At 33.2% G+C, this 27,853-nt stretch overlaps 1 protein-coding gene and 1 long non-coding RNA gene across 4 annotated transcripts in view; both read right to left on the bottom strand.

Moving 5' to 3' along the window:
* The window catches only part of LOC145277573 (uncharacterized), a 446,087-nt gene extending 430,334 nt beyond the window's left edge, over nt 1–15,753 (bottom strand). For all 3 annotated transcript variants that reach the window (XR_013868161.1, XR_013868160.1, XR_013868162.1), the window contains exon 1: nt 15,572–15,753. This is a non-coding gene — a long non-coding RNA (uncharacterized LOC145277573). The remainder of the gene's footprint in view (nt 1–15,571) is intronic.
* Nucleotides 15,754–18,989: 3,236 nt separating this feature from the next.
* Nucleotides 18,990–19,415, bottom strand: LOC145277649 (uncharacterized). Its single transcript, XM_080129245.1, has one exon. The coding sequence runs from the start codon at nt 19,413–19,415 to the stop codon at nt 18,990–18,992; it is 426 nt and encodes a 141-aa protein (XP_079985371.1).
* Between the last annotated feature and the right edge of the window lie 8,438 nt (nt 19,416–27,853).

Genomic DNA, 27,853 nt, shown 5'->3' with positions numbered 1-27,853 from the left:
GCAAGTGTTTAGACCCAAAATTGGTGCAGGAGTTTGGTAAAGTCTGCAAAGGTCAACTATTTCAACTTTGACCCCTTTGGCAGCCAAATTTTCGGCAAAAAAACAATTAAAAAGCTTACCTTCTGCCTGAATACACCTCATGTAAAATTTCAAATGTTTATACCAAAAATTGGCTGAGTAATTTGGTAGAGATCGCAGAGGTAAAATTTTTTAATTTGACCCCAATTTTGACCCTTTAACATTTGTGTTGGGCTCAAAACAAATTAAAACGTTTGATCGATGTCCAAGTAATCTACATCTAAAATTTCCAGTGTTTAAACCCAAAATTGGCGGAGGAGTTTGGTAGAGTTTTCAAATATCAAATCATTGAATTTTGACACCTTGACAGCCAAATTTCTGGTCTAAAACCGATTAAAAAGATTTTCCCAAAACTCAATACCCTTTATGTCAAATCTTGAGTCTGTAGAATGAAAATTGTCAGTACTTTGGTAGGGAAATGTACACACACACAGAGACAATTTATATATATATATATATATATATATATATATATATATATATATATATACGCACACTATCAGAATAAGTATCAGAACATGTAGAAACAACGTTGACAGCATTAGTTTTTAATTGTGAAAATTGTTTCAAGGGTCAAGTGCAGATTTTTGCCCCTCTTAAATGATAAACTTTACAAAGCATAAATATACCCACGTTGTTACCTAGAATACGTATCCAATAATTCATAAGTTCATTAATTAGTTTACTCTGCACATATTGACTGACGCACATGCATCGATCAGATTATACTAGAAGTTATACTAGATTACCCGTGACCTGTTAGGTCAGTATGTTATATTAGCTGTAGAATTAATGTATGAGCGTGACACTTGTGACGTAAAGAAAAGTTTTTTGTGACATAAGACACATTTCTATGAAAGTATATTAAAATGAAAAAAGAATATAGATAGATTTCTACGAGTCGTTCTGTTTATAATTGTTTATTTTCTAAAAAACAACAAACAAACTTACAGCCATTGAATTATAAGTGGTCTGCCATACTTATTAGGTGAATATGTACCAAACAGATACCATAATATTTAAAGTTAAATTCAAATTTTGATATATCTTAATTTAAACGCGAAAAAAAAAAAAAAAAACAATTGGGAAGCTGAAAACGTACACAGTAAAACAATACGTTTTATTGTCGCGTTGATTATTTATTTGTAACGCAAAATTAAAAAAAATAATAATTTCGGGGTTATTTGTTTATGTTGGTAGTATAGAAGAAAATGTATGAATGTTTTTTTAAGAAAGGTGTATTAAAAAATGAAGGTTGTGAGTAAATCGCCGTTATAAAATGCTCATGGTTGTCAGCGGGTTAAAGTAGATTTATTTGTAAGAAAATTGCGTTAACTTAAACAGAATACGGAAATGAACGATGTAAAAAAAATGCAAAAAGTATTAACAATTGTTTATTTGGATAATTTAAACGCAAAAAAAAAAAAAAAAAAAAAAAAAGCTAAAAAACAAAAAAAAACAATTGGGACGCTGAAAACATACATAGTAAAACAATACGTTTTATTGTCGCGTTGATTATTTTTTTATGTACGCATGCACAACCGGAAGTTGTGAACTGGATGTTGGGTTATAACACGCATTACGAGTTCATTTGAGTTTTATAATTATATAGATTAAACAAAAACTTATGTAGAAAATTTTTTATGCATTTGATTAAAGTATATTTGCAGGATTCACATTCTAAATAGTTAAGTTTACAAAGATAATGTGCCCTTTGTTGACTAGAACATATTTCCTCATAATGATCAGTTCATTAGTTTGATAGTGAATACTATAACATATTCTGGCTAATTATTCCTTTTTATTTCAAATTTTCTAATGAATTATTTTGTTATAATCAAATAAAGTTAATATATGTATCATGAACGTTTTCTAATCTTCGCCGAATCATCAAACTGGAGAAAAGAGAATTTCAAAAATAGTCAAAAGCCATATGTGAAGAACAGTCTCACACCGTTCCAAGGTGTTAACAATTTAAATTTTGTGATGATAGAATTAACGATAAAATTAAACATTTTATTAAATGTTTGTATTGGTTTCATATGTAATGTTAGTGTTTTTACTAGTATTTTAAAATTCATCAATACTTATCATTTCATCATTGGTAGCTTAATAGAAAATTAAGTTTTAAGCAAACAAAAGAAAAATAAAGTTAAAAGAATCGCTTTTGGCATAGGAAAATGGTTACAAATTTTCCAATATCCAAAAAGTCTGATTCTAATTAATCTAACACGCATATATTAATAAGCGACCATTAATCGAAATCATAATCACGTTGACAAACCGGTTCTTGCTAGATTACTAAGTTGAGCAATGATGAGCGTCCAGTATCTGATGAGTGACCATTTCGGGAAGCTAAGCGCTGCATGTATTGTGCTGGGGCATAGAAATTTCCAGGTTTGTATCTGGGGTCGCTTTTAAAGACCACTGGGAGAGATGCACCCTAACGCTTCATTAAGACATACATCTAGGAGAATTAAAACATAAAACCGGAGGTGTACTGCCTGTTCCATCCATGGTATTTAACTGCACCGGCTGAAATTAGCAGTTGTTCCCAAAAAGTGTCGAATTTATCTGTGTGGGTTTTAGACAACATGATTATTGTTGGAATCATTTCATCATTAGTACAATGAAGTTTTAAACAAAAACAAAATTTAAAGAATTGTTTTGACATCAAAAACTAAGCACATTTTCTATTCCGATATCAACATTAAAAAAGTTCCAATTCTTGATTCAGATTAATCGTCCCAGTACTCCAATCGAACTTAGGCATTTCAGAAGATGCTAAAACATCGTTAATTCACAACTCGCACATCAGCCGCCGATTAGCGTAATGGTTAGGAGCATTGACTTTCGTACAGGCGGTCGGTTTTCAATCTTGGCTTGAGGTAGTTGCCTGTCTAGCTGCACTGATGAACAGCGAAACAGTACTGTATGTGGATGACATATATATATATATATATATATATATATATATATATATTTTAGCGATTCAATGAATTTTAAAATTTATGACATGAAATGCTGGAGTTTCATATCAAAGATTTTTATTTTATGCAAGACAAAGAATACATTAGAAATATTTTAACTCCTTATCCTATAGGGTTTCGATGTCTACCATCTCTTCAGAGGTGAAAATATTAGCAAATAGCTATAATGGTATACACCTTATTTGCTAAAATCAGTGAGACATGGAAAATCATAATTAAAAATTGACTGAGTAATTAAAAGTCATAGAGTCTCACTGATTTTAGCAAATAAGGTGTACACCATTCTAGCTATTTGCTAATATTATATTTTCTCCTCTGAAGAGATGGTAGACATCGAAACCCTATAGGACAAGGAGTTAAAATATTTCTAATGTATTCTTTGTCTTACATAAGATAATAAAAATCTTTGATATGAAACTCAAACATTTCACGTCATAAATTTTTAAATTCATTGAATCGCTAAAATTTGATTTATTTGCGCTATATTGTATATCGAGCAATTCTTATTTAGGTATAGAATATTACTGCCAGTAATATTTTGTAAATCATATGATCACAGGTTTCTATACCAGCTGATTGTTGGATACTTTTATTCTGAATTCTGAAGAGTGTGTATATATATATATATATATATATATATATATATATATATATATACGCATTAGCCTGAAGAGTCCTAGAGTGGATGAAACGCGGAATATTCAGTGTAGCTTAATCGCCATATATATTTTATAACTTACTAACTAGCTCTACCTACGTATTGAACACTTTTGAAGTAAATACTTAAAGTGTACGCATAAATTTATACTTTCGTATATTAATTTTATGTGACTAAATGTAGTAGTTATATATATATATATATATATATATATATATATAGTCTTGGAAGTTTTTAACCTTCAAAACTATACAAAAAATATTTTTTATCATTCGTTAGAGAACCATCTAGTCAGTAAGTCATTTAATCACCTGCAATCACTGCATCAACTCGCTCTCGAATTTACTATAATACCAATAATTTATTTTTCAAGGGATCATCAGTTGTTTACCATAAAACACTGTTTCGGGGATTATATATATATTACACACACACATAAGCAGGCTATGCGGGTCGTAAAATTCGTTTAAATATTTAAATTAATGCTGATTTCATATATTATTATAGAGTCAATTCTTTTGATGATATTGTGCCTAATATATAGTAACTTCGAAAGTTAAAAAATGTCTTGTGTACCAGCTTGAATCAAAATCCAAACATCACTCCAGCCTTATTCGTTACTGTCTGAACTAACCAAAAATGGAGAGCAAAACTTAACGATTTTAACGTATGTAGATTTGCGCATGCGTACAAGAGCAGTTTAAGTTTACTCATGTCTGCAAAGTTTCAATTTTAAATCCTTAGGAGATATTTATACCCACTAAAAACCAAATTGAATTTGTTCCACATGTTCAAATCCACTAAATATCAAATTTTAAGACCTATAGATAAAAAATTAACAAAGTAATTTGGTAGAGGCTGTTCCACACACGAAATTTGTTTCTTTCCTGAGGCTTGTTTTGAATTTTAACTTGACATATGGCTTAGGAAAACATGGTGTTGTCGAAAGTTAAAAAAAAAAAAATAATGTACATAATGTAGCCGAGGGATAAGCTAATATAACGTTATATACATAATTCTCTTGTAAAGAAAACGATTGGCTTCTTTATAACTCTGCAATTGAGTTCCTTTCCAATAACTTAAATTATTATCTCCCTTGTTTTTATTTTTTATTTTGATTATATACACTCAATGAGGCAAAGAATGAACAACGTTGATTAAATTTGGGAGAAGGGTTGTTGGGATCGGTTTGTGAAAACAACTCACTCATCCAGCAATCCAATGGCTCGGGAATCATCAAGATAATTTTCCTCAAATTGCCTCCATTGTGCTTTTAACATCGGCCATTTTGAAATACAGAAAAATCGAATCAGGATAGTAGCATACGCCTGGATAGACTTTTGTCACGTTTGCCCATCCCAGGATTTCCGAACAAGACAAGAGAAAAAAAAAAAAACTTGAAACGAAAGTGTTCGTTTAAATTTTCTATTTATTCTTTAAAATAAGTTGATGCTGGAAAATTAGAAAAATAATGGGAAAGTTTAATGCCCAATTATTTCCATATTGTGATAAAAATTCCATTTTACATACTGTTATGATAAAACCTATGTTTTTTTTTATAGCGGCGTGGGGGTGGGGATAAAGAAATAATACCCACACACTAGAAAGAACTTAGGAAGTATAAACTTCTACCAAATCTGTTGGTATTTAAACTTGAATGAAAGTTCAAATATGGTACACAAGAGTAATTAAAAGTTTCTATTTTTATTTAAAATCTTCCTGGAAATCGCTGGAGACGAGGCGTGAAACCACTTAATGTAAGGAGCTAATAAGAAGGTCTTGAAAAAAAAAAACAAAAAAAAAAAAAAACGAAAGTTAAAAGTAGGGAGAAAACAGTCAACAAGAAAAGTTCCACAAACCTACGATTCTTGGAAAGAAGCTACTGAAATAGGAAAGTGTATTACAATGAGGTATAAAAATAGCAAATTAATGGATACCGCTACACCAACGAGAGAAATCAGAACAAAAGAAGCAGGGAATATAGACAATTTTGGAGAACACATACAATAATAGTATTTATAGAAAAAACTGAAACTAGCAACATCACGTCTGAAAGAGGGGATAGAGAAAATAAGGTGGGGCTAATCAAATTGCAGATACGATTTTGTATTTTATCAAGATACATCAAATAGAACGGATTCACCAGCCTAAATATAATATTCCATACATGGTCTGATAATAGATTTGTAGAGATAGAAATAGCTTCGAGTGTGAAAGTGTTTACAATGATATAGAGAACCTACTTTGAGAAACAGAAAGCAATGGATCTAATATATGTACTCCGAGAAAGATTTGAGAAGCAAAGAATAGTTTCAGAATATATTTTTCCTCAAGAGTAGAACCATCCATAAGAATCTCAGGAAGAAAAGGGACACACCTACGATTGAAAGACAAGGGAGTCTTAACAGAATTCAACTAAACAAGCCATTTCATACCCCAATCTACGACTGAACCCAAGTCAACTTCTAGATTAGCTGCATATTTCAACCAATCCGAGAGAGAGATGGGCAAGTAACAACACCAGAATATTGAGTGCTATCACTAGCATGGACATTAATTTTCTGAACAATCGTCTGTGGAAAATTTTTTATATAGAGAATAAAGAAAGTTGGGTCTAAAATAAAGCCCTGAGGAACCCCAGCATTGATAGGAAAAGAGAATGACGAGACACCATCTCATGCTCTGGTCATAAATGACCTAATGCGGTCAAGAACTTTACCACTAATACCATAATCCTTAAGTTTATCAAAAGATCAGAATGTCACATTGTCAAACCATTTTTAAATATCGAGTGAAATGGTTCTGAATTACCTGAAGTTGTTTCATGGCGTTTCCAATTAAATAATATATATACTGTTCGGTACGGACTCGACCATGGAAGATCAGATAAATAAACATGGATTTATAAGACCAAAAAATCGAACCTTGATCCCCTCCCTTGGGGCCTGTGGTGCAGTGGATAGAGATGTTGAATCTCTACGGTTCCAGGTGAGCATTGTCTGAAGATAGCGGTTTCAATCCTACCCAAAGCCGGCCAAAGGCTTATTTGGCCAAAACGTGGTGAGACGACAACTATGGAAGGCAGTAATTGCTGAGAATGCAGTTAGGAGATTCGCAGTTCCTATCCTGTCATGGTTACCACCTGACGAAGGCCAGAAGAATAGTTGGCCGAAACGTTGTGAAACAACTAAAAAGATGAGGATAATAGTCCGCAATAAAATAGATACGCATCTCAATGAATTCCAATTAAATAATATATAAAAGGATGGAGTTCAAAAAATTGTTCCTAGTGTATAAGTTGAATTTTAAAAATCCGATGTTAATGCAATTTGGCTAAAAACCGGATACGAAACAGTAAATAGATAAATATGTAAGAATTCAATAATTTTTAATTAAATATTTATTTACCGACGTAGTGCATCTAATCAGAATGGTATTTTTAATTTTCGAGATATACCTCCTTTTTAAAAAGAAATCTCCACTTTATCTAAGAGCGTTTCTACCTAAAAATCAGAGAGAATTGTGACGACTTGACTTATTCGTACAAACACTAAAATGAAATTTGCTAGGAGTGCTTACAATTTCCTTTCTGCTTAGTTAGAATTTGCTTTCCTTTTCATTCCATAACTGCAAGGGAACTTTGACATGAACGTGTGAACCCAAAGTATTTTCAGTCAATAGAAATACGTTCAAGCTCTAGAAAGTAACACCTATACGTGAATGTAGTAAGCTCTTACGAACTTGAAAAATCCTACAATATCTGGTCAAGAAAATCAGTTTTGAAGAGACGTCACCAGCCGTCAAAACAAAAGGAATCCAAGAACGCCTACTCGATACTCCACCCTGGCCTTTGCAATAGAAAAAAGAACCTATCGACTCATATCAGCTCGAATTTGCGTGCATTTATACTCCCATTAACGACAAAAGTAAACACAGTTACACAATTCCACACTGCCAAATACACACATATTCATACAATGAACATTTTGATTTGTAACTATTATTAACTCAACTTCTTTACCTAAGAACATGTTGAACTATGAACATTTTCATTACTAAAAAATATATTTATATTCTTTTTATTGTATAAAATGGCTTTTATAAAATTTCGTATTACTTCAATTTCTTTTATAAAACTATTTTAGATAGTCGTTGACCTTTTGTATTTTAATGTTCCATTATATTTTCATTTTTTTTTATCCTATAATATATATATATATATATATATATATATATATATATATATAATTATTTTTTCATTTGCTGAAACTCAAGTTCATTAAATATTGTGGTTTCTGGTCCTACTCTAAGACACTCCAAAATGGCCTCTACCAAAGCCCACTCCACAGAATTACAAGATGCTGAACTTAATATTTATTATTTGTTGCAAATATTTATTTATCGTTCGTTTATTAAAAATATAATTTAAAATGGAATTGTGAATGTCCAAAATACTGAATGGCCTTTTGTCTGACGAGTGTCGTATATGCATTATTTGGACTACTGTTCTCATCTTGGGTTTTATTCTCCCAACGTTCGAGTGACGTAACCCCTGATCTTCTTTAGGTGTATCGCTATAATAGCTCTTATTAGCGAACAACAAAATGGAATAGACTACACTCTTTCAGTTTCATAGCAACATTACATTTCGAATTCTAGCAACTATAGTCCGTTGGGGAAAAAAGCGCTGAAACCTCTTTCCACCATTGACCAATAAGAGTCATTGTCAAAATATATCTGAAGAAGGTCAGAGGTTACAAGATGAGAACAAGTCCAAACAATCCTTGAAAAAAAAAAAAAAGTGTCGTATAGTTTAATGAGATCACAGCCGATACACGTAATCTTATGTTTGACCAACGTTACTGTTTACTGATGTCACCCAAGTTCATCTCGACAAGATGGTGAAGGCTTCTGAAGAAGCCAGTAAATATGATGCCATCAACATTCTGATTTAAATCTGTTGAAGCGGAAAAATGTATTAATCTAGTGGGGAAAAACTCCCAAAAACAGCAATCTATGATCCAATGAATGGGTATTTCCATAAAGACTTTTTGCTATGTACTTGGAAATATTTATTTGAACAAAATATAAAATTACATAAATGAACAAATTAGTCACAAGGCCATTCAAAAGTGGAGATAATGTGTCGTTGGTTATCCTTGATCGCAAATACTTAAAATTGTCTATCCTACTCTTAACGAGAAATATCTCATCACAATACCAAATTCACTCCAGGGGCTGTCCTACTCGAGATAAACCCAAATTTGAAAAAAGATATATTGAATTATTTACAGGAATAATTAGTGGTGGGGGCGATTAATCGGAATCGTAAGAATCGTATATTTTTTTTTGGGGGGGGGGGATCGGAATCACATCGTTAAAAAAATTACCTTAGATTTACGATTCTTTCATTACGATTCTCTTATATGTTTAAGTTGAACTGTTTGTTCGTTTGCTGTCAAAAATTTATGATAAAAACGTCATAGAACTTTTCATAACATATTTAATATGATGTACAAGAATTTTATTTACTTTAAAGGTAATCTTGATTTATCTAAATGAGTTTCAAAATTTCTTTGAATTTTTTCTTTCTTTAATTCTTTGAATTAAAAAAAAAAAGGATTTTTTTAAATTTCAGCTTAACTTGCTTTTACATTTCGTTTTTCAGTAATAAATGCTTCTCTACATTAAAAACCGACCTTGTGTCTAACTGCCCTCGTGGGGAGGCAAGTAAATAGGAAGTAATATGGCGACTGAAAAAAAGTTTTTCGACCACAATAAAAGCATTGCAATACATTTGAAGAATTTCCGCCATGCGCACTTGTTCCAAATTAACTAGCCACTGCTTGTTTCAAACAGGAAAATCGATGTCACAGTTCCAAACGACTTTGGTCTTAATAGAGCAGAACGGGAAAATATAACAAAATATCAGGACCTTAAAAATGATCTAAAAGCAACATGGTCTCTGAAAGAAATAAACATTATACCAGTTTTGACAGGAGCAACTGGCCTAATAACAAAGAACCTTAAAAAAATACTTAGAAGCAATCCCCGGAAAACCAAGCTGTAAGGAAATACAGATAGCAGCCATAAAGGGAACAGCATCTATTCTTAAAAGAGCTCTCGGATATAAATTTAAATTATAATAGCATCAAGTGTTAACCCCAGGAAGGAGCCCCTTGATCTCTTCAAACTAACAAAAGTAAAATAAAAAAATAAAAAAAGAAAGGGATTGACGTATGCGAAGAGGTCATGAGGAAATGGAGGAGGATGGAGCGGGCCACCAAGATTGTCGACCTGAAGTCAGCTTATCTCCAGATCCATGTAGATGAAAAACTCTGGCAACATCAATTGGTTCGGTACAAGGGGAAGATGTATTGCCTGACGAGGTTAGGCTTTAGGCTGAGCTCAGCCCCCAAAATTATGACTGCCGTGCTGAAGACGGTGCTAAGTAAAGACTGTACAGTGGACAAGGCGACTAGTTCGTACATTGACAACATGCTCGTGGAGGAAGCAGAGGTGACAGCGGAAAAAGTGAGAGGCCATGTCGAGAGATATGGGTTGACTACAAAACTGACAGAGTCCCTGGATGGAGGAGCGGCGCTGGGTGTTGAAACTATGCTGAGATGGCATAAAGCGCTTTAAAATAGTAACACTAAAGCTTTTTTTCGTTTTGGAAGCGAGGTTTCAGGCACCCTATTATCCCAAAGAACCAGCTATGTAAATACTTTGCAATATTTTCCAATAATTATTTTTTAAAATTCTTTATAATCAATTTTTGTTTAAAATTAAGAAATTATTTTCTAAAATATTTTATTTATATATGTTTACATTTTGTTTTTGAGTAAAATTAAGAAATTAATTTTAAAAATATTGTTTATATCCATCTTCATTCAAAAGGGTTACTTTTCGGTAGCTTAAATTGTTAACCTAAATTTTCCGAATGTCAGAACGAGGCTCGTCTGCCGGACCAACTTATCTAAGCTTCACCGATTTTTGTTATGATTTTATCTGTTTTTTTTTGTTGTTTCTGCTTTTTTTTTTGATGGATTTTTTTTTTTCGGAGTTTATGTAATTATTAACAGGAAAATTGGTGAAAGTCAAAATGGAATCCACGCTATTTTTAAATAGTTTTTTTTTTAAGGAAAATTTGGTGAAAGTCAAAATTAGCACTTGTGGCGATAAACAAAAATAGACAAAAAACTTTAGATTGTACGTATCTCTCATGGAATGTCGTAGATCGAAACACAGTGAAATGTTATTTGGTGCTAGTGCACTTATTGATCCGTGCTATTTTTAAAATAGTACTTTCAAGTTTAAAGTTTTACGATACCTGCTTTTATTAAATTGTTCGGTGAAAGTACAGAATAGGTACACAACACTCCCATCCCCATGTTAAGAATGGCTTTCTAAATAATATTTCAGCACGGCTCAATAAGTGCATGGGTACTTTTATTTTCTTGAATAAAATAAAAACTACTGGATAAGAACACTTTGTTTAAATAATTTTTTTTTATTCAAAAATAAAATAAAAATTTCAATTGTTCAAAACATGTTTTTTTTCGAAAGCTTACGATTTTTTAATTTTTCATGGACATGCTTTAAAAATATTTCAAAATTATCTAATATTTTTCACTTTTCATGTTATAAGCCTCTATACATAATCTCGACATGAGGCCATTTTATTTCTCCTACTGATCCAGGTATGTATTTCGGTCTTCTTTTAACACGAGACCAGTAGACTTCAATATTGTTGGTGCAAACACCAGTAAGCAGATCCACAAAGTTTTGTGAATGGTTTATTTATTTATTAAACAATTGTGAATAATGAAAAATGGTCACTAAATAGGACCATCGTTTTAAGATTTCGATAATATAAACGCTAAAAAAAAAAAAAAATGTATTCGGTAGTTTGTTTTTTAAGGAGCCAGCAATTTGGGGGATAGATCCCTTATTCGGGGGGTTTCTTTCGGGGTTTTGATTCGGGCAATTTATTTTGGGATATGCTGATTTTAGAAATATTCTCAGTGAAAAAGGTTTTAAGGTTTATAATTAAATGCAAGAAAACGAGTGACATGTTATAGATAAACAAACAAAAATCAGTTTAGAAGGCCTACATTCACAAAAGAGATATTTTAGATATGTACAAAATGGAAGATTACAGCAATAGAAAAAGCAGTGTTCGTGAATATTTTAGACTCATTGTAAAAAAAAAAGGGGGGGCCTACAGATATCGAGGAAATCAGAGTCGATAATTAAGGACCGTGCGTTACACGGGCCTGAAAGTCGTAATCAAAACTTCTCCACTCAATTATACAAATTAAAAGTTGTTCAAAGTTAATGCTCATTGATTTTCATAGGAAAGTTCAACGTGAAAGATCGAGAATATTTCAACGAGTCAGTTTATACAAGTTGGCAGACAATAAGCCGAGGAGTCGTCTGTGTGCGTTTGCTACTGTTTGTGTGAGTTGAGACATTGAAGCAGGCTCAAGATTCAACGTAGGGCCACAGAGTGACGTCGGTCTGGAGACTCCGGCTCAACTGTTTTACTTGGAAACAAAAAAGAAAAAATCTGGCTTTTTTAAAGGATTGAGATAACTTCCAGAAAGGCAATTTCGAATAAATTCAGAAAATCCTGATTTGTCCAAAATATTTCTTTTTATTAATTCAGGTATGCACGAGTGCGGTTGCGCAGAAACGAGTTAAGTCTTTTAATTTTGAACACAGAAGGGTAAACTTCGATGCCAGTTTTTTTCTTTTGAATGGCACAAAGTTTATGACAATATTAACCTTTATTAAAAAGGTACATCTTGTTAAATATAGAGGTAAATAATTGTTCGCTTAAAGATATCTCTATTGGTCATTTAAAACAACTAATTCGTTAAAGCGAGATAATTTTAACCTCAAGTTGGTTACTTATTTATAATTTATTTTGTACCCGAAACGTATTCGGTAATAAAAATATTGATTTTTAATTCTGTTATTTCATTTCAATAAATGAATATGGTTGCCAAATATTTAACGCAGTCTTTTTTCTTTTTTTAAATTATTCAAACAGAATTTAACGAAACAAAGTTAAAAAAAAAAATCTGTACTTCTACACTTTATCGCCGAAACTAGAGACGCCATTTTATTTCGTGCACCTGCCGTAAAAATCCAAGGGAGAAATTAGTATTTTAAACTATGGCCGAAGCAGGAAATAAATAAAAAAAATCGGTACTTGTACAGTTTAATCAAGACATTAAAAAAAATGAAAATATAAAAAAAAAAAAAGTTTAAATTGTATGCTCCGTTATGGGACGAAGTTCTCTGAAAAAAAAAAAAAAATTTCACCAAGTAGTAGTTTTTTTTTTTTTTTTTTACAGCGAAAAAACAATTTGTTATCATACCGAGCAAAATGTTCTATTTTTAGGAAGAACAGCTAATATTTAGAGATGGGGAGGGGTGTCAGCGCTTTAACTGGAGTTATCTCCCTTTGTCATTTATAAAATTCAAACAAATTTTATAAAATCCAATATGGCCGCCTTCAACGCGCTCTTATAAAAACGTGTTTTTTCGCTGTAAAAAAAAAAAAAAAAAAAAATAACTACTCGATGAAATTAAGCGAATTTTTTTTCCGGAGAACCTCGTTCTATAACGGATACATATAATTTAAACTCTTTTTCGATATTTTCATTTTTTAATGTCTTGACTAAACTACAAGTACCAAAAATTCAACTGGAGAACGATTGCTTCAGGAAAGAATAAATTAACCTACATTAAATGAAAACCTTTCGTTTTCATTAATTAAATCGAAACATTTCCAATTAAACAATCATGGATATATGTCATCTTTCACTTTCTTTATTTACTTTTTTTCATAGTTCTTTACGGAAGTTTATCAGTTTAATTTTTTTGTTTGTTATTTATTTCTAACTTCGGCCATAGTTTAAAATACGGATTTCTCCCGGATTCTAATCGACAGGTGCTCGAAATAAAAAAGGCGTCTTCAGTTAAGCACCAAAAGTTAATGTTTTAAGCAAAAACATTATGTACTTTATTGTCATGTCGAGAATAGAAATAAATCTAAAAATTACGAAAATGAATCGAGTAGAACAGCTGCTGCTATTGTGTTTTTTGTAAAATATCGCAATAGATAACAAATATTGCAGCCGTGAACAAGTAATCCAAAATATTCGTTCTATGCTATATCCTGTATGTAGACTATTATTGTTTACTTTATCACGTCCAAGAAAAATACAATTTTACCCAATTTTCCGGAAAAAATACTTTTAACTATAAATTTCTACTCTATGAATTTTCGTAATTTTGGGATATATTTCTATTTTCGGCATGAAAATTATCGACCACCCTAATTTGTTTGTTTTTTTTTTATAGGTAATTGAGGTCGCTGACAACGAATCTGATAGTCAAACTTGGGGCAAATTTACCGTTTGCATGGCATTAACCCCTGAACCCACGAACTATTTTCCACCATTTTGCAGCTTCCGTTTACGCTATGCGCGCGCTGTAGCATAAACGACGGCTTCAACAAGTAAACTGCCTTCTCACATGGCGTACAAATCTTCTGTGAAAAATTTGAAATTAGATGAAAAAGAAATAAAGCAAGAAAAGGAAAGCACTCCAAGTTGGGGAGAGGGGAGGGGTAATTTTTTTTCCCCCTGGAACATAGAATTTTCAAATTTTCAGAAAGTAACGCACCGACATTTACCAATTAGAACGCCATTTAACATTTTTCGAAGATTTTACTGTTTACATTCATATTCCAAAAATCACGTAAATCGATCAAGTAGGTTTTTATTTTTTAAAGAAAATCAAATATTATGAGATATGAACATGGACATCCTGAGAATTATTTACAAAAGTAAAACATTCATTAACCCGTAATTAGTTATGTCTAGCCGCCATTTTCTTTTTTATAACTTTCGTGTATAACGGTGAAGTGTGTGCAGCAGACGGAATAGGCACCCCCAACCTCCCCCATGTTAAGGACGGCTTTCGGAATAAGCACTCACCCTTGTCAGCATACACGCAAACTTAAAAACATGAACGGAGAGTCGGACGTAAAACGCAACGAAATTTAAAATTTCGTTCCATTTTTAAAAAAATTAAATAAAAAGGTACTAGTGCACTTATTGATCCGTGCTAAAATAATGTTATTCAGAAAGCCATTCTTAACATGGGAGGGGGGCGTTTTGTACCTATTCTGTACTTTAACCTCATAATTTAATAAAAACGCATAAAACTTTAATTAAACTTGAAAATACTATTTTTTAAAAATTGCGGAGCACTAGCACAAAAAAAAAAAAAAAGCGTTCTCCGCAGGTCTTACAAAGAAAAAGAACTTCTCTAACCCTTTTCTTTTTCGCTTGTTTAGAAACAAAAAAAACCCTTTTTTCCTTGTTTAAAAATAAAAATTAAAAGATGGCGACCATAACATAAAAGCTATCATAGAAAGCGTTGGATTTTTACGGTGTTACTATTGTACATTATTCTTGTCAGCGAGAACTTAAAATGTTATATTTGCTCACAGCAGACCCGAATTAACCTGTAAGCAGTCGAATAGGAAAAAAAAATCAACTTATTAGGCAAATCTTCGGGTGGTCCCTCTAAGTGCACTTTCACCCATAATTATAACAATTGCGTGTGAAAAACCTATCAAATAATAAAATAAAAAATAACTGCAGTCATGTTTGAAAAAAAATGGTTACCCATTTTTTCCTCAATCTAAAGATTTTTTTTAATGACTTCATTCATTTTTCAGCAAAACGCATTGGAAACTAGAATACATAAATGGCAAAAGAAATAGACAAACGAAAATTAAAACAAACAAAAAAGAACTTACCTTGAGTCAAGGGACTCGTCACTAGAAGCATATGTTAGAGTTTGTGTAGGTTCCACTTCCGAGCCACATAAAGTTTTCGACTTGTAAAAAAAAAAAATCTGTGTTCGCTGAGGGTAAAAATTAAATAAAAAAAAACAAAAACTTACAATCTTGGTGAAGAAGAAAGAGAAACACATGTAGAATGCCCCCCCCCTCGGTATAAATAAGTTAATTTGAATATGTTGAATTATTCAAATTAATAAACTTACATCAACCATATTTTTAATAGTAGCTGAAGAAGAATATATTCAACTCTGGTTTCCGGTCAGAAAACTAAACCGTGGTATTTTTTGCCCGTGGCACCAAAATTAGGGAGGTTGACACTGACAACCTGGGTGTGCCAAGTTCGAATCCGGTTTGTTACACAGAAACACTTTCACTTAGGGGCGTGGTCCTTCTCATGAGTATCCGATATCCTTCAACAAAAAATTCTTAATAGAAAGATTTCGGGGAAACGAACGCCAACAAAATCGTCATCATTGACCACACTCAACAAAGATCAACAGAGTTTAGACTCTTTCTGAAATGGCCTTTTTCCTGGCGATTGCGATATGATACTGGTCCTGTGCAGTTCTAGGAAGTCGACCCCCTAGGCTTTGTCTTCTCTATTTGAAAAAGGGTTAGTTTATTGCTAATCAGCTGAGGCGCCGCTACCGAGGAATGCCGACGAGGCTGCCCAGACATATTTTGTAGGCCGTAGCGCTCCTTCTCAGGGGTGCTAACTCTTCAATCCCACTTTTCGACTGTAGTATTTAATCTACCCGCCATAGGGGAGGGGAGATAAATACTAACTTAAAAATATGCTTTCGGATTTTTCCAACAATTTGTAAAAGAATTTGTAGGAAAAATGTTCATTATTCTTTATTCCTGTTAATAACAGGATCATCACTATCTCTGCCTCTGCTATTATATAAAAGTCAGTTTGTGTGTATGTGTGAGTTTCTCATAGGTTCCGAAACGGCTGAACCTATCTTTTGCAAATTTCACATAAAAGTAATTTATGTTTGGCAGTGTTCTCAGATATGTTTTAAAAAATTTTTTTTATTTATTTTTTTTTACAAAAATTCATCCGATAAGTATCAAAAATCGAAAAAATCCAATTTAAAAAATAGTTTTTCTTCTGTTATAGATAAAAAAAGAATTTTTATAGTGGAATATTTTAGGTTACACCGGTGTATCCTTGGCCGGTATAACGTAAAATATTCCCTTGTAAAAAAAATCTTCTTTTTCATCTATAAGAGACGAAAGACTATTTTTAAGATCGTCAAGCCCAAATATCAACTGACGTGATACTGCAAACAAACACAAGCGGAATTTGATGAACGACATTATCATTATTATTTATTTATTTATTTTTTGCGAATTAGTCCGCCGGGCAAATTATTCATCGTAATATATAATATTCAATAAAGGATTCATTCTGTAATAATACATACGCAATCTACATATATTAAAATATTATGTTTAAACGTATTGTATGACCGGGCAACGTCGAACTGCCAGCCAGTTGCAAATAAATTTAAAACAAAATCGATCTTTCTTTGCATACAGTAAACTGAAACAGAAATCTCTCATTTCTCTATTGTGGAATTAAGGGATTTAGTTGTATCGGCTATAAACTAAGTATCGATTTTTTAAATGGGGACGTGCTTTATAGCTGATGTAACTGAAAATTAAAAATAATTAAAAAATCAGCCATATTCACTTCGCTATTATACTCTCACGAATGTACACCCTCTGTTCAAAACGACGGGGAAAAGGCTGTTTCGTTAGCGTGAACAATAATATTCATAAAAATAACGTCTCAATAGTTTGAATTAGGTTAAAAAAAAATCTCTAACGAAATTGTAAATATTGACGCTGTTGACCATTTACGTTGTGATTTGGATGAGTACATTCGAAAGGTTAAAAACCTTGAAGGACATATCATGGTATAGTCTGGTGAGATTCGTGACAGATTCTGCAAACATTTGGAAGAGCGCTTTATCTAACTGCCCAGATTTTGCGGTTGGCGTTTGACAGCTATTTTTAATTTTTCAATTTTTTTATGGAAATAATTCCAGACACGACATAAAGTCACTTGATATAAGAAGCTAAAAAAAAACAAAAACAAAAAAACCTAAAAAAAAAACCTACTACTTTAAGTTAAATACTAGTCAAACATGAATATTAGATGGATAAATTCAAACCCAGACCCAGAAAACAGACATTCTTCTCTCTTTATCAGAAATATCACTCGTAGAATGCGAGGACTAAAGTACAAAATAAGGGAAGGTAGAATCACGAGCCTGCCGAAAGTAATCCTAACGTCTCTCTTCCACTTTCCTTAAATTTGGTCCAATTATTACTGCATTGAAGAAAGTTTCCAAGGCTGGTGCCCATTCTTTTTCCTCTTTTGAAGGATGTGTTTAATCATTGGTGTATTCAAGAATCCATCCCTGATCAGGTTACCAAGGGAGTAATCATATTGCTGAAGAAAAGGGACCAGCATAGTGAGGAGGACCCAGATAATTATAAGCCCATAACTCTGTCTTTAGCAGAGTTAAAGATTCTGGTAAGAGTCCTTTAGAACTATTTACAGGCTGTTACTGGTGATCTGCGCGCCACACCACAACTCGTCTGGCTGAAACTACTGTCAATAATTTTCCCCACTCTTTATCTGTGCCTAAATCCAAACGTAGATTCCATGAGCAGAGCTTCTTTCTCAGAAGTGCACGATTGTGTAACTCTCTTCCGTTCGCCTGTTTTCCACCTGACTACAACTTGGATGTCTTCAAGTCCAACATAAACAAATTCCTGACAAACCGCCCCCTTAAGTAAGACACTCTATCAAATCTCCAATACTAATGATTACTACAATACTATCTCATTCATTACTGTACACGCAATAACCCTTATCCCTGAGCGGCCTCCGGTTCTTGATAAATGGTGCCCCCCACGTAAAAAAAAACAAAAAACAACTCTGAGTATTCTCTGTCCTGACTATTGGTCCAAAACGCACTGTTCCTCCATAATAAACTACACAAATATAGCTTGAGGAATGATCCCTTTCACTCATGCTGTGAGGACAACAACGGTCAAGCATACCTTCTTCAGTGACTCTGGGAGTATTTCAGAGAGTTCACATCAACTCCGAGCAGCTAATGGTTGTTGCTGTAGCAGTGGAAGGAAACTCAGGTGGAGAGCTAAAACTCCTTCAGTCAAGTGTTTCGGCTCTTAACTCCTTACATTCTAGGGGGTGGGCCACATCCAGGTCATGATTCCCAGATGTCTCTCTACTGCCATGTGTATTGTTTTATTAATTTTTTTATTTTACCCATACGTTTCAGATGCTTCATTGTTGTAAATGGATGTCCTAATCACCGTGAAATTAGGGAAATTAAGATATATGTAGTTGATTTTTATTCCTCCTCGACCAGATCCAGCAGGAGCTCTTCTCCACTGCCTCACTAATTGATTTCAGTGCTCTGTTTCGACTCGAGGTACACAGCTGTTTCATGAGATTGTAGGCAGATGAGCCTACAAATCCCCTTGCGCCCACTTCAACTGCGAATATGCCGGCATTGAATCCACCATCTCTCAGGTCGCTGGCTAGAGCAGCATACTTTTCAGACTTGTAGACATGAACCTCATCAATCCTGTTCTCATATGGAACTGCTTTTGCTATCTGAGAGTGGAACACGAAATCTGATCTTAATCCAGTTTTGCTGATCATTTCTGAATAGTGCGTCCACTGTGGCAGATCTGCAGCACACACCCAACCATCGGCTGCACTCAGAAGATTTTGTTTGCAGGGCTTGGGCATGATGTTGGTTTTTGGATAGATGTCTCTGCCTCTTGCTGCGTAGAACTTTGCTGCTGGTTCTGGCCATTTAGCCTTACTCTGTTTGTGATGAACTGGACAGCTTCAGCTAATTCTTTCAGCACTTGTTTTTTTTTTTTTACATGGAGGTCACCACTTATCAAGGGCCGGAAGCCACTCGGGGATTAGGGTTATTGCATGTACAGTAATCAATGGGATAGCACCGTAGTAATTGTTAGTATTGGAGATTTGATAGTGTCTTACTTAAGGGGGCGATTCATCAAGAATTTGTTTATGTTGGACTTGAAGACATCCAAGTTGTAGTCAGGTGGGAAACAAGCAAACGGAAGAGAGTTTCACAGGGGTGCACTTCTGGTTATACGTTATCAACAATGTTGCCCTTTTGTGGTGTAGGAAGAAAAGAATTTTTTCTAGCTATCTTAGCTGTACAGTTACACGTTTTGATGAGGTTCATGGGGTTGAATCTGCTTCCATTTAAGATATGATTGTTTACTTTAATCATCAGCTTAAAGTAAATATCAAATGCGATTGGAAAAGATTACATTGCATGAAGTTAAATAGGAGGTGACTGTATTAATAATGTACTCTTAACTAGTAGTAATACATATGTTCTGGTCCTGCTTTGTATTTTAGTACTAGAATATTTCCAAAGATGCCCATTCTCCATATTTATTGTTTGTCTTTGATCAACCCTAAAATGCTGTTACTACCTTAGAGGACACCATCCATTCTCATATCCTACCCTGATCTATTTATTTTTATATTCCATTTGACTCACACTTAGTTTTAGAGACTAGCCTTCTTGTTTTGGGGCATGCCGGAAAGCAATGGGCGATCTATACTTAATAGAAGGTTGGGAGAGCCTTACTAAACTTCCCTGTCAACATTTCGTTTGGTTATTTATTTTTCTTTCTTTTTTAGGTGCTTGTAACTTGTCCCATTCCCCATGGACTGAATGTGGTATTTTGGTTCGAGTGTTTCACAAGGAAAAAATATTTGTATAACTATAAACTTTGACACAACTCCCCCCGCCCAATATACAAACAAATGGAATAATGGCTAAGTAAAAAGAAAAACTGTTTATTATTGTTGACATTTTGTAAAAAAAAAAAAAAATGTAAAATTGTGAAATTTTGCTTATATAAATCATCTTCGAACAAATCCAACACTTTTACTTCAATATCGTGACAAAAATTTCATCTATTAATAGTTTTGTAGACGAGCAAAAGAAGACAATTGGTTTTCATCCAAGTATCAGTAATCATTCTTTTTCAATATTGAAAATTCTGTTCAATATTTTGTCACGTCTGCAAAAAATGAAGCCTACATTTTCTAATTAATGGCATTATTGTGCTAAAGTCGAATAAATAAACTTTCGGTTTCCTAACGCTTCCAATATAGTTACTTTACTCACACACATTGATAGAAATCCATTTTAATTCTTCTAATTAGCCGTAATTTGTAATTAGCTGAACAATTTAGAATAAGCTACCTATTTATTTCGCCCCTCTCACTCTATGCTGATTCAGCTACTCTTTAATGATTTTTTAATGTTTATGTGAGCATTTAGTGAAAAGGCGACTCTCTTTAGTCAGCATTATCATTTAATTAAGGTTGTATATGTTCACATAATAAACACGCAAGTAAATTTGATAGCAAAATAAGTCTCTTTACTTCTCTAGTTTTCTCATGGATGATCTCGTAGAAGATAAAGAACTTGACTTTTCGTTATGTGAAAAGAATGTTTCAAGTTTCTTTTTTTTTTTCAGTTGAAGTTTTCAGAAATCAAGCCCCCCACCCCCAATTCTTGGGGCTAACACTTGATCTCTATATGAGATATTCAAATATTCCTTTAAAGTTCTCCTTTACCTATCGAGTACTGAGAACATTATTTCCCTCTCCCCAAATTACTGTTTAAATATATTTTATAGTATATCTTTCTTGTGGTCTCTTGGTCTTACTGGATTCCAGAACAAGAATTCATCTAGTCTGGTGGTGTATCCAGGTTCATGCTGTTATTTGATGTAACATCAACTGGAGAAAGTGAACCATTCCTCATAAAAGTTAGTGTGGGTTAGCCATACCACGGAGATTTTATTTGAGATGCGAATACTATGTGATTTTTATTGGTTGATTGGTTATTTTTGTTTTACGGCATATCAACACATTTAAGGTTATTTAATGCCAAATCCAGTTATTTTGAAGAAAAGTTTTTTAATAGAATATATATATATATATTTTTTCAAGTCGATTTCTATTCAATATATAATAGGGATCCTAACAGATACTACCACTCTGGGTCAGAGTGGACCTGGGAGCAATGGCAATTAAACGGTGACTTCACACTCCCCAAACCCCACAAGCTGGGCCTCACTATCGGATATAGTTTAAGGTCATATCCAGGACCTGTAATTTTGAATATTTAGTCAGGGTTTACTTGTTGTCAGTAGTATCCTCATGCCAGATTGTCCTGACAAATTCTTGTAGAGAGAAAACTTAGACATGCGAGAACAGTATCTAGTAGGCATTCAAGTTCTTTTCCAATAGGCATTCAAGTTTCTCTCCTTAACAGACACGTCTCAGTTTATTTGATATAATATTTTAAATAGATAACATAACGGATACAGTTATTAAAGTTACAATTTACTTCACAGATTTTAGATGACATCAGTAACATGCAATGATCAGGTTTCGCAATTGAATTAATCTAACATAACTTTTTCAGTTTAATAACGTTCACCTTTGATTGACATCACCAAATTGCGGTGGAAGGAATCCTTCTAAATTCGATTTTAAGAATTTTATTGCACAATTCAATTATTGTCCTTACTATTAATTCTATCAAATCTAAATTAGAGGATATTTAAGTGACCATGCCTTATAATTGGTTTCCCATTTCAACATGAAAGACAACAATTATGACGTAGCAGTAGATTCAGTCACCAAAGAATTCTTAAATATTGCATTTATAATAAATGAGATATTTAAGTAACTTATTCCAACTTCTCTCTTCATTACCAACTTCAAGACAAAGCAAAACAACTTCAAACTGAATAAGAAGCACAGCAGATTTAACATCAGGAATTATTCGTTAGAACTTGGAGTAGCGATCAATTGGAATGAGCTTCCCAATTCAGTTGTAAATGCGAAACACACAAATGACTTAAAAAAACAAAAAAAAAACTAGATAAGTACTGGTCCAGTAGCAAATATACTTTTCACACCGTGCATGAGTCTACTTAGACCAGACATAAGGTAGGAGTTACAGGCTAAGTACCCTATTTTTCTTGAAGAAGGGTTATAGATATTAATGTTGAGACGATTAATCAGAATCAGGAATCGTAAAAATCGGATCTTCTGGAGTTATCAGAAATGGAAAAATTTGTACCTAGATTCTGATACCAAAAACGATTCTTTTAATTGTTGTTTTTGTTCAATACTTAATTTAATACTTAATTTAATACTTAATTTTCCATTGCTGGTAATAATGATAAAATAATTTTAAGTTATCAGGTTGAAAAGAAAGTTCTTACGGTTTTTAACTTTTAAATTCAGATGAACATATCCCGATTCAAACAAAAATAGTTATTAATTGAAATAAGCACCATCAGAATCAATACACTTTTGCCAACACAAAACAAGTGCATTTATGCCAGTAACGTAAAAATCTTGCCTTCTGGTGGCGATGAAGTCACTGAAGACGTTTTTTTTTATATTGCTTAAATATTTGAAGCATTTCTCATGCAGAAAATTGTTGAGATGCTTGAAAAAGTAGTAGTCATTAATTGAAAAATCTGAGAAGTATAATGGATAAGGCAGAGTTTTATAGCCCGATTTGTTCAACTTCTCCAGGGTCAGTTTAGCAACGTGCGATCGGGCATTTTCAGGAAGGAGAATTGAGCTTTTTCTGTTGACTATAATACTGGGTGTTGTTGTCAAAGTTTCTGATGCATTTCATTCATTTGTTGACAGTATTTCTGTGTTGTAATGGTTTCGCTTGCATTCAGAAACTGTAATGGATGAGCCCGGTCACAGACCACCAAACAGTCAGCATGACCTTCTTTTGGTGCAACTCTGGCTTCAGGAAGTATCGTGGAGCTTTGTTGGCGTCTAACCACTGAGCTGAGCAATGCCAGTTTTGGTAAAGAACCCACTTTTCAATGCAAGTCATAACCCGGTCGAGAAACGGGTCATTCTTGCTGTGTAAAAGAAGGGAAGATGACACTTCATAACGGTGTTTCTTTCAGTTGTTGAATTCGTGAGGCACCCATTTATCAAGCTTTTGTCTTTCCGATCTCTCTCAAGTGGTTGGAAATTGTCGTATACCTTTCGTTTAATTCAGAAGCGAGTTCTCGGACAGTTGTGTGTGGATTGGCTTCGACTAAAGCTCTTAATTGATCGTTGTGAACATCCAATGGCTCATCATCATCAAAACTCTCGTCACCGCCATAAAATTTCTAAAATTACCATTGAGTAGTGCGTTCACTAGTTGCTCCTGACCAAACGCTTCATTTATATCATGAGCTGTTTCAGCAACTTTTTGGCTTAACTTAAATTGAAATAAGCAAATTGTGCGAATTTGCATTTTTTCCATCCTGTATTCAATGTTCTGAAAAGAAGACATAATTGTTTTAAACCTATTGTAATGTAAATGATAAACGCTCTTTAAAATAATATATATGTTATATAGTTGGCCGAGCAGAAGAGTAAATTATCTATCTATCTATCTATCGACCTAAAGTTGTATGGAAACAAAGGAGATTAGAATTGGCATATTTTGACAGGTTGTCAAATATGTCAAACCTTGTAAAACTTGGTGACCGGTGAAGTCTTAACAGCTAACCGGAAGTTAACGTGTCGTCTGTCATGTGTTCTGATTTGCTGGAGCATTGTTGAGTTGGATTGAAAATGTCGAAAGAAGATGATTTAAAAGGGGTCTCCTTACAAGGGGGGGGAGGTCTTAGAATGGATAATAAGATAAATGGATAATAAGAACCACTACAAGCCAAGATTGTCGATCACTCCTCAGCTGGACATAATGCCTGGGAGTCAAATAAAATATGTATAAAACCAATTATTCATCTTGGGTCATTTAAACGTTTTGTTACAATAGATTTTCAGCTCCACCAAGGACAGATGGCATCCTCAGGTAGGTCCAAAAAGACATAGGCGGCCGACAGCAGAAAACAGGTATGTTGTCAAATGTATGTCATATGTAATTATACTAAAACGCACGCATCAACACACCTAGACAAGACTAATCACAGGCCATAAAATATAGGCAGTAAGGATAAGAACAACAGTATGTTGCACAACGTACATGCACACATAATGGTCCAAATAGTGAAGAACTACAGATATTCAGTTAGGCAACGTATACACTCAAAAACACGACGATGCAACACAACACAAATATGTATGTATACACGTGATTATACATACAAGTATGTTTAGTAAAAAATATACAGATAATATATAAACCCCCGCTATCCAACGTATCTGTCGTTTTGGTAACCAACCACAATGTAACATATAAAGTAAAGGTATTATAAGGAAAACTTATTTGAAGATACATCATTTGAAATCAAAATTTAAAATTCTGCAAAAATTTTCTTCTCAACCTAATAACAATGAATGTAAAATCTATAGACCATTCCCGACCACCCACATGTGTATTTTACGTTTGCAAAAATATGTAACCTTGTCTGCGAACCAATACACGTTGTGTGCAGTTTCAGTCGCAAAAGAAGACCAAGACAAAGAATAGGAAACAACTCCAACTCGCTTGTTCTTTTTAGTAACAACCTTTATTTCCTCATAGGTACAGCCGTGACGTCACCCACGTGATCTCTAACGTTCTCCATGTCTTTCACAAGATCTCGAATGTTATGTTGTCTCCCTTATGATTGTCCTCTTTCTGTTTTTTATAGTCTTTTTCCCCATCAGTTACGTGTGACTTCACAGTAATTTACACACATGCATCCACACTGTTACAAATAGATGCGCATCTACATGGGTTTTTACAGTAATCTGAAATTAAAAAAAAAACACACACAATAGATAAATATTACAATATTTTAAAATTATCAAAATCAGAATCGGTATTTGTATTGGAATCGGAAATTTAGAAAAGCATCGGTAATTGTATCGAAATCATGAAAACTATTGAATCATCCCATCACTAATAGATATGATCTCGGATTTATGTCTGCAAAATACTAATGCTACTTTGCCGAAGTGCAGATTTATCATAATTAAGCATTTCGTATCAACAAGGTTTTTTTCTTTCAAACATAATTATTCAGATTGTCATAAATATACTAGCAGGGCTACCTGGTGTTGCCAGGGACAAAAGTGTTACATATTTCTATCTAAACTTCTATCTCTCTAGTTCTATCTCTTTATCCGGTTTATCCATTCTTTCTCCTCTGCTCAGCCCCTTCCTCTCTAGTTGGACATGCACATATACGCAACGCTCTTTTATATAACAGATTTCTCAATGAATGAGTAACATTTTATTTTAACACTGAAAAATCGACCCACCTTGATTAAACCTGGGCCAGTTGATCCCCAAAGAATGAATATATTTTTTTTATTTTAGATATTATTCATCAGGAGCAATGCTGATCAAAACTATGACAACTTTTGTGGGTTTTATTTTATAGTTTTTTACTTTTAGCTGAACATACAGACAAACATACACAGAGACAACTGTCCTATACACATTATATTTAAAGATTGCCATGTAATTTAAGGCGGGAATTATCTTACCTTAAAGAAAATATTTGAAAATTGCAATTCTTACACTGCCTAGAAAAAACAATTTAGTGTTTGAAAAGATAAACGCAATGCCAAAACTTATGAAAAGAAAAAAGAATTATGTCGACTTACAAAATTTCATTACTTTTCGATCATATGGCAATCTTTGTACATAACGTGGTCACCTCATGTCAAAATGCATCAGTTTTTCTTCATATGAAGCAAGAATTGACCATTTTTCAGCCGTGTTATGGAAAAGTAGTTGTTATTAACGAATCTTTAAGTAAACATTAAAGATTTGTATATATATATATATATATATATATATATATATATATATATATATATATATATATATAATAAGAACAAGTAGTTAATAAAACATGTTAAAAAACACTTTGAGAAAGAGTTAAAAACATATTTCATTTTAAAAAGGAAACACTAAATAAGTGGATAGTCCTTAATCCGCGCAGTTTCGAAGAAATACTTTTCTTCTCATCAGAGGGTAGGATTTAGCAAATTGCGGGATCGGATTTTGCTTGCAAAAGTATTTAATGATATATATATATATACTAGAAGATGCACCCGGCATTGCCTGGTATTATTAGTAACGTAAAATTTCTTTTAAAAAATGATGAAGTAAAAAACAAAAAAAAAAAAACAGAAAGAAACGGAGAGTATTATATTTCACTTCTTGTAAGTAAAAAAAGTTTTAAAAATTACTAGAGCTGAGATCGAAATGAAAACCTAAAGACAGATAGTCAAGTATGAAAACCAATAGGCCAGCCTAACATGACTTTCAAATGTTCAACTATATATATATATATATATATATATATATATATATATATATATATATATATATATATATATATATATAAAACGACATTATTTTTGCACCAACTTAATAATTTAAATTTAAAAGGTCATCGTTTGGATTGAGGTGATAATAACGCAAGAGTTTTATTTCGATTGATTAAAAGGTCCCCAATTATGCCCAAAAACAAGGCAAACTATGATACATCTCCGGAATATCTAATATAAATACGGGGTGGCACAAAAGTCATTCATTGTTTTGAGCCAGTAATAACTTTAACATTTAATAATTTAAAAAACATGTTTTTTTCAGAATTTTGCAGACAAAACATTGAAAATTGATCATGGAAAAATTTAGCACTGAGCAACGAGCCCAAATTATTGAGCTTTATTTCGAAAATCGTCGTTCCATAATCTTGACTCCAAGAACCTATCGTCGGCATTATAATGTAAGATTGCTTTATTGTTATTTTCATTTTCGACTGAGCTTCAATCTATGGTCCCCCCTCGCCAAACTTTCTCAAAAAACACTCGTCTAGCTGAAAACACTATCAATAATTTCCCCCACTCTTTATCTGTGCCAAAGCCTAAACGTAGATTCCATGAACAAAGCTTCTTTCTTAGTACTGCACACCTGTGGAACTGTCTTCCGTTTTCCTGCTTTCCAACTTACTAAAATATGGTTGTCTTCAAGTCCAATGTAAACACGTTCTTGATAAGCCGTTCCTCTTAAGTTAAAAAAAATTTACTGAATTTTCATTACTGACAATTACTATATTGTCCAATTGACTACTGTACACTACTTAACCCTTATCCTCGAGTGGCCCCTGGGCCTTGATAAGTGC

Source organism: Euprymna scolopes, chromosome 6 (assembly GCF_053919585.1).
Source record: "Euprymna scolopes isolate OS-2025 chromosome 6, ASM5391958v1, whole genome shotgun sequence".
Lineage (NCBI taxonomy): Eukaryota > Metazoa > Mollusca > Cephalopoda > Sepiida > Sepiolidae > Euprymna > Euprymna scolopes.
Note: the sequence above shows the minus strand (reverse complement) of the source record. Positions and strands in the feature narration are given on the sequence as shown.

Coding starts and splice junctions, on each gene's coding strand:
- LOC145277649 (XM_080129245.1), bottom strand. CDS start 19,415: ATGCCCAAGCCCTGCAAACAAAATCTTCTGAGTGCAGCCGATGGTTGG.